Here is a 10,779-nt window from a genome sequence, read left to right on the forward strand (position 1 = left end):
ACTAGCTGAATTGATTTTATCGGAATTCAACAGACAAGATGAGATCAAAAATGACGTACTTCAATTGATCAAACAAAGATGACAGAAGTGCTTCTGAAACAGAATTTGACTTCAGGGAGCTGTTGGAGATGGCTGCTATGTAGTACCCCAACTAGCGATGAAACTTGTATTTGGCTTGTCACTAGAAGGATCAGCTTTGATGAACCAAGCAGTTAGTTTTTTCCTTTCTATTTATATCTTAGGGTGGAAAGTTGCAAAGACTGTTCTTATTTAGTGAAACAGCAGACCTGAAACTTGGATAGGTTTTCTGGTTTTAAACTTTATGTGCTTGCTGGTAATCTATACTAGGCCTTCACTCCTCCAACTTCAATTGTAAGGAGGATGAATGGTCACTTAATTGTGTATGTTTTTTATATATTAATATATAATTTTAAGTTGGTTCTATAAGTTTGTGTTGTATGGCCTAATCTAAGAAATTTAGGCTAAATTGATGTGTCTATGAATCAGTAGCTTGTAATGATTATGTCATGTCCTCATTGATTTAATTAAGAAGAGGGAATATGTGTGCCTGTTTACTCTAAGAACGCCAGATCATCAGATTACAGCAAGCATCCTTTGTCCTTTAACCTATATATTAAGCCTTGCAGGACAATCTAAAGCTGTAGCAAGGCCTGTTTTGTTCAAACATACTGCAAAGGGATGATTGAACACAAAATTGCCATCGAAGTCAAGGGTCCAGTCATAAAAATTTTCTGTCAAGGATTAAACATAAAATGGCATTATGGCAATCAATCCATGGGGCAGACCTTGCTTTCCCCAAGGAAATTACTCTAGAGTGGTGCTGAGGATCAATTTCTGTACTTTCCATTGGCAACCAACAGGATTTTTACAGAAGAATCTATTTAAAACTTGATAGCATCTTCCTGACAATGTCAAAGAAGATTGGGGTAGTTTGTCTTAACATGCTTAATGTGCTGTGCTGCCATGATCTCTGAAAATAAAATCTGATGAAGGGTCCGGATAGGGTAATCCTCAACTAAACCAATATATTATTGTTCAGAAATTTGCTACCACGATTTTAGCGGTTCGATTAGGTAGATAGTCACAATCAGTTATATCGAGATATAGATTTAGTGATCCGATCAAGTGAATAGGTATCATTAGTTTTAGGGTGCGATCGGACCAATGTCGACGTATACTTGGGTTCAGACCATGGTTTTAGCAGTTCGATCAGGTAGATAGTCACAACCAGTTATGCCGGAGTTGACTTGGATTCAAAGCATGGATAATGATTGCGATAATGAGAGAAATGTCTGTTGGAAGTGTTTTCAGTACTTTTGTGGTTGATTTTATGCAACACATTAGCCTCCTCAGCTTAGGCTGTGCAAATGCAGAAGCCACTGAATCGACGCTCTGCATGCCTGTCAAAAGAACTTTACAAAGTGAATGACCGGCAGCAAAATGAAGTGAATGTCCGTTCAATAGATTGGTATTGGACAGACAGACACAGCGATTTTATCACAAAGATTTTATCAATATCCACAGATCTTATCACATAATACCAACTGAGATTTTATCACAGCTCTTTAACTTTCCATGTCCAATAAAGAAACTTATACAACAACTTTCATGCCAATACTGAAAAGAAGCAGGTACGGGAACACGGGGCGACGGGCCGGGGGTGGAAGACGACCGGACGCGCGAGGCGAGAGGAGGGGGCAACTACGCTATCGGTGCAGAGAGGCCGTCGGAGCGGGGAGGCCGCCGGTACGTGGACGCTGCGGGCGAGAGAGGGAAGGCGGCGAAGGGAGGGGAGCACCGAAGGGAAGGGCAATGCCTACCCCCGTGAGGAGGGGGCGGTCGGTGCTGCCCTCGTAGGGAGGCTACGGCACGGGGAAGCCACCGATAGGGGAGGCAGCGGGCGAGGGAACGGGAGTGGAAGACGCCCGGACGCGGTGAGGAGAGGAGAGCCCCGCAACGATGCCGGCGCAAGCAGGCCGCCGGTACGAAGACTGTGGGGGAGGGGACGGGGGTGGTGAAGAGAAGTGCGGCACCGAAGGGTGTGAAGTCAAGCAAAAGAAAATAATAAAAGAATCCCTGAGGGTCACCGGTTGGTAACCTATTGGGATGAAAATCCCTAAATTAGCCTCAAGTAATCAACGGTCTGGATGCTCCTTAATCTCACATAAAATATATTTAAGGAGTACTGTAGCACAACCCTTTAGATTATATGAAGTTTTTCGCTCCATTTCCATCTCCCGTTCCTCTTCCTCTTCGATGGCCATGGCGACTTCGTCCGCTGCTCTTTATCTGAGTTTTTCGTTCTTTTTTTCTTGAAGTCTAAAAGCTTCTTCCTATTATGTAATGTTCCATTGCGTCCTAAGGTGGCTTCGATGCTTCATTTCTGCGTATTTTCTTGGAGTTCTCTCCTCTCCAACTGAGGTTTTTCGGAACTTTGGTCATCGAACGTCCCGTAGAAGATCATCGGCAAGATTACCGGATGGCAAAAAAGTCATTATATTCTCGCTTAGAATCTCTGAAAGTTTTCTTGACTCTGCCTTCTTGCCAGAGAGTCGTGGGAGCTATAAAGCCATCTTCTATGTTCTTCAAGCTGTCTTGCCTTTTGCTTGTAGATGTCTAACACCGGAACTCCTTTCCGCCAAGTTGTTCTTTCAATCTTCAAGCCTCCTTTACAGAAGCAAAACAAAAGGTGTGTGTGTGTATTTTGGATTTTTCATATTTTTGAGTGTTTGAATAGTTGAATTGTGTCAAAAACTTGTTTACTTGGCATGCTTCTGATGAGCTGAAAAAATAATCTTGGGGGCCAATATGACATGTGCATCACTACCAGGTAGATCAACCCTATCAATGTACCCTAATGAGATCCCTTTTATCAGGGATTGATTGTTTATTTTTTCTGCAAAAAATTTACTTTGAATGGCCTGATCTTGCCATGCACCAACAGGTTTTTTTTTCTATTTTCTGACATTAATGTATCAAGAGATTGCCTTCTTACAACATGTATAATGAACCCATAATATGAACCTGTACAATTACTATACAAATTTCTATATTATACAGAAAGTCTTCCAAGTTGTAAGTAGCCTGAATTTGAAACTTAATTAGTCTAATCTAAAGATTGGAAGGTGTGATCTTTGAAAGTCATTTAAGATAATTAGAAGATTATTCTCATTTTCATATAAATTTTCAAGTATTGCAAGTACATGCTGTGCATTTCACCACCCGCCTCCACAAATTCAGGACTTGGGACTTATCAGACAAATGTGAGAATTTATGTTTCAGAAGTACCGAGGGAGAGCTGAGAGCATCGAAACATTATACAGAATCAGGAAGACTAAACTAAAAGCTAAGTAACATAGAAATGTTTAGATGAAAAACTATATTGTGGTGAAGTTTATCTTTAGAAAGGTCCAGGTTCTTTCAAGTCGCATAAGAAACAGCATATTCAGGATTTTTTTAAAAAAAATCACATAATGGCAACAGCTAGCACAATAACGAGAGTTCCAGCTTTATCTAGTTATTTATCTAAGGTTCAAGGGCAAGAAATGGCTCTACCTACTATACCTAATGAGAAAAGCCCTTTCCATATGCTATCAACTGGTATAGCTCAGAAGGGTTCTGGATCAATTCCACCAGAACTTCAAAACAATTACTGGCCGATGTTCCGATATGGCAGATGTACAAGTATGCCATTATAGGGAGTTCTGTCCATACCAATGGTGGAGCGAAAAGATGTCGTGATTCATTTCCACCTGCCAGCCATGGGAACTTATGATCTTACTCTTTTGAATAAACCATTGGCTCGTGGAGCTACAGGGAATGATATTGACAGAGAAGGGTAAACTCCTGCCATAGTTGTTATGTCCCCAAACTCGACAGTTTTTTGATCATCCGCTCAAGCTCACATGGAGTATGTTATGCCTTCCAATGGATAAACATAAGTACCTGTGGATCGACATGTTGTCCCAATGATTGATAGATATATCGGGGAGATAGTTTGGCTAGCAAGATCTTCTACAGGAAATCAAGCTGTCTTCTACATTCTGATGATCTATTATCTGTTTTGTTGTTATGAGGCATTTATCTTATTTCTTCTTCTTCCTTATCCTTTCTTAGGGTTTTTAGGTGGATCTCATTTTGAAACACATAGCCTGCATTCCAACAACCTGTAGAAATTATCAGGCCATCAAACTCAGTTGCCAATTTGCCAGAAAAATTGAGTAAATCATCATCCTGCATACAGGTACAACAATTTTTCTATTGACCTTATGAAGTAACAGAATCTTTGTCTAGCACAAGTAGTTAGGTGCATGATGCTATCCTTGTCTCACATCATAGAATTCAAGGTATTGTTTAGAGGGAAGTACCATTGGTGTCGGTTTAATTTTATGACATTGGATCCTTCTTTGTGAAATAGGTCTAGGATATTCACAGTGATATTAACATGTGCTCAGCCACTGTCTCTTGTGGGCATTTCCCCTATGTTGCTATTCGGCATGCCATGCCCTTTCACCAGTTTATGACAGTAGCCAGCATTCGTATGAGTGATGATTTCACATGTTTAACAAATAATAACATCTATACGTTGCATGTCATTGAGGGATAAGATGGCACTTTGATAAATCAAAGTCCAACCCATGTTTTTGTCAGCAGCAACCATAGGATTGCCACATTTCAACCCCAATCTCTCAACTCTCAAGAGATGCTGTGACCCTGCCTTTATGCTGTAACATTTATGGTCTTAATGTTAGTGCTAACAATACATTGGTGTAAAATAACGATAGGATGTTTAGCTGCTGCAACTCATACAAACACTTCGCCACCTTTGTTTGCCATCCACCTCTTAAGGCTTAAGAGCTGATAAAGAGGAGGCACTGTCATTTCTTTATTTTGCTTCATGTGATTTCTGGACTTGAACTTTTCATAAACACGGGAGATTATCTGGTTGACAATCCCGAGAAAGGTTCCATTCCCAAGCGTTTATTCAATATACCTATATGCTTTCTCAAGCTTATCTCTAATCAGCAAACTTTCTTCATTGCATCATTTTATAGTTGGTTGGCATGACAATTAGAGTTTTCTTTTTCTTTTCCCCTATTTATCTGCATCCTTGACTTCCATGATCTTCTGTTTTACCCTCTGCATATTCTTATCTTCTCCACAATACTGCTTTTTGGTTCCATGTGCCTAGCTTTATATTTCTTTTACACTTTAAATGAGTTTGGCAATTGCTAGTGCCACTTGTTATTTGGACCAGATTGATGTAAATTGTTCATTCCTAGAAAGAGCCCGGTGAACAAAGAAAAGTTTGGGCTGCTAGCAAGGACACATAAGTTCCTTCAATTCCTCTTTTTTCCTGCAGCTGCTGTTTTTTATGCAGCTTTTGTTGTTGCTGGAACTATAAGGTGTGGTTCAGCAAGAAATACATCTCATGATGAAATAGGGGTTAAAGACAAAGAAATTGTGCATGATGAACCTACTACACAAGAAGTACACTGTAAAATTGGTTAAATTTGTCCTTTCAGATTGTCCCTTATTTGTGACATCTTTGATATTTTATGTTGAGTAGCTGGTAGGCTGTTACTTTTGTGGATGGGATAAAATAGATGGAATTCAACTTCGGAAAAAATTCTGAAAGATGTATTACCAACTAGTTTCTAGGAACCTGTTTGGTAATGCACCTGTTTGCTAAAGCCTGTCCCCACCAAGTGTGAATCAAACCTGTCCAATAACAGTGCAAGTCCTTCTAAGTCATGGGTCTTTTGGAAAGTTTTTCACTTCTGTCAGATCATTTTTGTAATTTAATTGGGAGTCTTTGACATCGTGAAGCATCATCTGACAAAGCCAAGGAGTTTCTGATGGCAAGTGACATCAAGATCTCATTTATAGGGATAAACTGAAATGGAGGACAGAGCTTGAAGCCCTTTGGCTTTAGGGAGATTTCCAAATATTTGATCTTTTTACTCATCATCATAATATCCTTCATTAAGAAAGCACTAATTTATGTTAATAATAAAGGTATAAGTAGAGTTTATTTAGGCTTAAATTATTGCAAAAGGTACTTTGCTTCTTATTGAAGCTTCGTAAGATTTGTGTGCTTTTTTTCTACGTTCCATTTTCTTCATGCAACAATGGTAGTATTAACTGACTGATGTAAGACTTCAATGAAGAAGAGGTCTAACTCCTGGACAAAAAACAATCTTGATGCTCCTTGTTTTCCAATTTTTACCCATCATTCCATTCCAGAAGCTTTTTCCAAATTCGCATTTAAGCTCCTAATGAGTTCGACATATCAGAAGGATTGTGAATTGATAAACATACAAAGACTATTGTCACAAAAAGAAGAGCACTATATACATATGTGGAATGTCCGATCCTCCAATTCCACCCTTACCCCATACGCAACCCATGACCACACATGAACACACAGAATTTTGCATTCTTGTCATTGAAGTATTTTTGAAGACATGTTCATTGTTTTTTGAATGGTGCAATTATGAAAGTATTTCCTATTTTATTGGATGAACATCATAATCCTTTCCCAGTGTAGTCAGTTATATCAATATGCCTCCTCCATTAAGTTCCATCTTTATATGCCTCCTCCATTAAGTTTCAATCTTAAACCAGTTTATAATATGTTTGCTGATCTTGGTAGTTGGGTTCTCAAAACAACAAGCACTTTGTGCACTTGAAATTGAATGATTGGTTTCATGTGCTTGAATAATTTTATGGATATTGCATCTCCCCAACCGCTGCATCATTCTTATGTATGATGTGTGTGCTTTATTACCTTAAATACTTGATGCTGATATTGACATTGCTATTATGTATTGAATTATCTTGTTTTATTTGCACTTTTCTTGCACCTTGTCACTTGAGATTATTGTTAGCATATATGAAACAGATCGTGGGTGTAGCATTTTTTTATACGTATATGCAGTGATAATTCTAGAGGTGGAAGTGGTGGTCTTCTTGTAGGCTTCCTTTTAGGTGGAGCAATGTTTGGAACACTGGCATATATTTTTGCTCAACATCTACTTATCTCTTTTGTAGAATTTACTTCATGGATTTGTTTGAGAATCTCATGTTTGATTGGTATTGCACATGGATATGATCCTCAGCACATTCCCTTTTTTTTCTTCTTTTTTTTTTTTTTTGATATTAGCACATTCCAATGTTATATGACAATTTCCGCTACACGCTGCTTCTCCCACCCATGCTGGAACACTAGTACGCATGTAATAGAACTTTTCTTTCATCTTGCTTGTTCACAATATGTTCAAGCTCTTGCCCCCATCCTAGTGTTTAAAATGCTTCGATATGCATCCTGACATGTTTCTCATGACCTCCTATTATAAAGGTACTAGCTACTGTGCAGGAAATGCATGTTCTTAGGTCTTGAATGTTTCTTGATGTTTTTGGTGCTTGTAAAATAGTTTCCTACTGGAATATACTATTCAAAGTTTCAAAACATAGTTTTTTAATATTGTCATGCACTGCGGCATGATTTTAGATCATGTTTACTAATTATTAGGTCCGCCAAACCTAGCTTTTTTTTTTTCTCTATTTAGGACAGCCTGATCACAAAGCGCTATTTATCCCACAGATTAGAAGATTAATACTAAACGAAAATGAATATGCTTTTGAAAGGTGAAGCATCTTATATATTATGATGATGGCCTTGACGTGAATAACCATCTGTATTCTATTGTGCATTTAATAGTCAGATGGTATTTTTTTGTTCCTAATAGAATTCTCATATGTGGACTTTAAAGTAGAGGACTCAATCAAATGCTGAATAATAAGATAAGCCAGCTGAGTTCTCCAATGGGCTATTTTTCTTCACGTTTGAGGGGTTTGAGATGTGTGAATAACGTGGCAACAGAATTGCTGAAGGGGAATCAGTAGAAGCAATAATGTAGATTCTGCAGTTTGGTTCATAAAGTCTTTTATATTGTGTCTCCATTCATGGCTATTTCTATTTTCTGTTGATAATAAAAATATGCACCTTACTACTTCTACATGTTGCATAGCTTGGATTTATAAATTCTGCAGCTGTTTTAGAGCCATGACATTGTTCCACTATAAGCCTGTTTTCTTCATCTTATGACTGCCAGATGGATTCCTATATATATACATATACATACATGCATAAATATGCATATGAGGAAATCAGACACCTGATTCCTCCAAAGAATGGCATTTCCTTTCTTGCAAATTAAATTTTGGGTATCAATTGAAATATCTCAATTAAATTTCTTGATTGTTGTATGTGAAACTAAAAAGATCTTATTGAAAGAAATAAAAAATTGAACACCGAAATGGAAATAGTAGCTTAAGACCCACCATGTAACGTTTTTCTGGACGACTCTGTGTATACATATAGGTACACACATACATATGCATATGAGGAAATCAGACACCTGATTCCTCAAAACAATGGCATTTCCTTTCTTGCAATTAATTAAAGTTCTTAATTGTTATACGTGAAACTAAAAAGATCTTATTGAAAGAAATAAAAAAATGAAGACCAAAACGGAAATAATAGCTTAAGACCCACCATCTAACGTTCTAGACAAATCATGAAGCTTTGCTGGTACCACCACCACCACAAAGGGCCTGTCTTAAACAAAGGCATCGTATAGACACCATACGAAGGTTGAACCCACGTGAAAGTAATTTAACCTGCAAAAAATAACTCAAAACAACTTCCAAGCCAGCTTTTGCAGCTAGTAAATTTGAAGCCAAACAAAATTAAGCAGAGCATGCATTATTTTGAGCTGAACGCAGGCATCGCTAGACCAACAAGACTGATCTGAGAATTGGATTCTCTGTGGCCAGAAACCTGTGCACGGCGTGCATCACTCTTGTAGCTCAAACATGCAAATACCATGCAAGCTAGTACTACATGGTCTAGATGCCTCGCTGAAAATTTTAGCTCATCATGATCAATGAGAGTCATGGAAGCTAATTCTACACAACCAAATGATATCTGAACACACGTAAACCAGAGCCTAAGCTTAAATGTATCAGATATCGACTCCTGGAGGCATCATATTTTTCTCCCCTTTACACATTATCTTTTTCTTCTATAAGCAATTGCCGGCAATGCCAGAAATTTTGAGGGTGTTTGATTGAGATAATTAAGGTTTGGAATGAAAATTAGAATGAATGACTCTCATTCCAATTGTTTAATTTAGAGCTCTTTCTCCTCCATCGCATCGAACGCCTTCCTTATCACCTCTGTCGAGATCCCCCCTGCTCCAATGCGAACTCTGCCAAAAAAATCCATCGATTTAGAGCAGTAGATCGAGTAAAAATCTCTTCTACGAGGGGTGAGTGGTAGAAGAGTATTGTGGACGCGGGGGAAGAGATAGTTGTTGATGAAGCGAGAGGCCTCGGGGCCGCCATGCCCGGCCAGGTCCTCCAGGGAGGAGTTGGCCTGGACAACTGTGATGGAGAAATCGCCGGAGGCATGAGGCTTCAGATCCAAATGCCAGAGGAGCCCATCTCTACCGTTGGGCCATCGAAAGCACCGCTCCAGCGGCCAACAGCATGCTCGCAGCATCGCATCCTCGCCGGCTTTCTCGCGAGGACGCCTTCACCTTCTTCACCCTCCTCAAGTCCCTCTCCTCCCTCCCCACCTCCTCGCTCTCTCACCTCACCGAAAGGGAGGTCCATGCCTTCGCCCTCCATGCTGGCCTCGACACCGACCTCTTCGTTTCCAATGGATTGGTAACGCTCTACGCTCGGATGGACGATTTGACCTCCATGAGGAAGTTGTTCGATGCGATGCCCCAAAGAGGTATTATCTCCTGGCATGCTCGCAGCATCGCATCCTCGCCGGCTTTCTCGCGAGGACGCCTTCACCTTCTTCACCCTCCTCAAGTCCCTCTCCTCCCTCCCCACCTCCTCGCTCTCTCACCTCACCGAAAGGGAGGTCCATGCCTTCGCCCTCCATGCTGGCCTCGACACTGACCTCTTCGTTTCCAATGGATTGGTAACGCTCTACGCTCGGATGGACGATTTGACCTCCATGAGGAAGTTGTTCGATGCGATGCCCCAAAGAGGTATTATCTCCTGGAACTCCATGATGTTTGGGTACTCTCGGGGCGGCAACTACGGAACGTGCTTGGGACTATACAAGAAGATAGAATGAGGGCAAGATGGCGTGTTCCCTGACAGGGTCATGATGGTCAGCGTGTTGCATATTAGTTCTGAGCTTAAGGATCTTATTTTTGAAATCAGAGTTCACCGAATGACCAGATTGTATGCCAAATGTAGGATCTTTTGGATTATGTTTGAATTTTTTAATAATATTTTTTTTAAAAAAATAAAAATATTATTATTATATTTAATTTTTATTTAATATTAATTTTTAAAATAATTAATTTTTTTAAAATTTTAATTAAAAATAAAAATAAAAATTTGAATTGTATCACCAAACAACAACAATAAAAATCATCCATTTCGATTCCGATCGTAAACTAAATATTTTGAATGATTTGATCATTCCGATTTCAATTTCAATCCATCCTCATTCTGATTCCAATTCTGATTTTAATTGTAAACCAATCACCCCTTTTAAATAGATGCTGTCGTGACGCAACAAATAGTTTAGCTTGCCTCAGACTACAATGCATCTTTAGACCATCAGGCGTTCTCCCTTAAGCAGATACAAACTGTAACCTAAGCAAATGATGCTAACAGAAGCTGGGCGCATCAACGTACCAAAAGAAATACCAGCGAGTAGCATGT

At 39.3% G+C, this 10,779-nt stretch overlaps 1 protein-coding gene across 1 annotated transcript; it reads left to right on the forward strand.

The window, feature by feature from the left end:
* The first annotated feature begins 9,808 nt into the window (after positions 1–9,808).
* LOC140857254 (putative pentatricopeptide repeat-containing protein At5g52630) lies at positions 9,809–10,180 on the forward strand. The gene has a single exon (XM_073256017.1). It carries the CDS (start codon positions 9,809–9,811, stop codon positions 10,178–10,180), a length of 372 nt encoding a protein of 123 aa, XP_073112118.1.
* Positions 10,181–10,779: the final 599 nt, after the last annotated feature.

The sequence above is a fragment of the Elaeis guineensis genome, chromosome 4, assembly GCF_000442705.2.
Source record: "Elaeis guineensis isolate ETL-2024a chromosome 4, EG11, whole genome shotgun sequence".
Taxonomy (NCBI): domain Eukaryota; kingdom Viridiplantae; phylum Streptophyta; class Magnoliopsida; order Arecales; family Arecaceae; genus Elaeis; species Elaeis guineensis.

What these genes read in the sequence shown, in the direction of transcription:
- LOC140857254 (XM_073256017.1), top strand. Translation starts at nt 9,809, where the DNA reads ATGCGATGCCCCAAAGAGGTATTATCTCCTGGCATGCTCGCAGCATCG.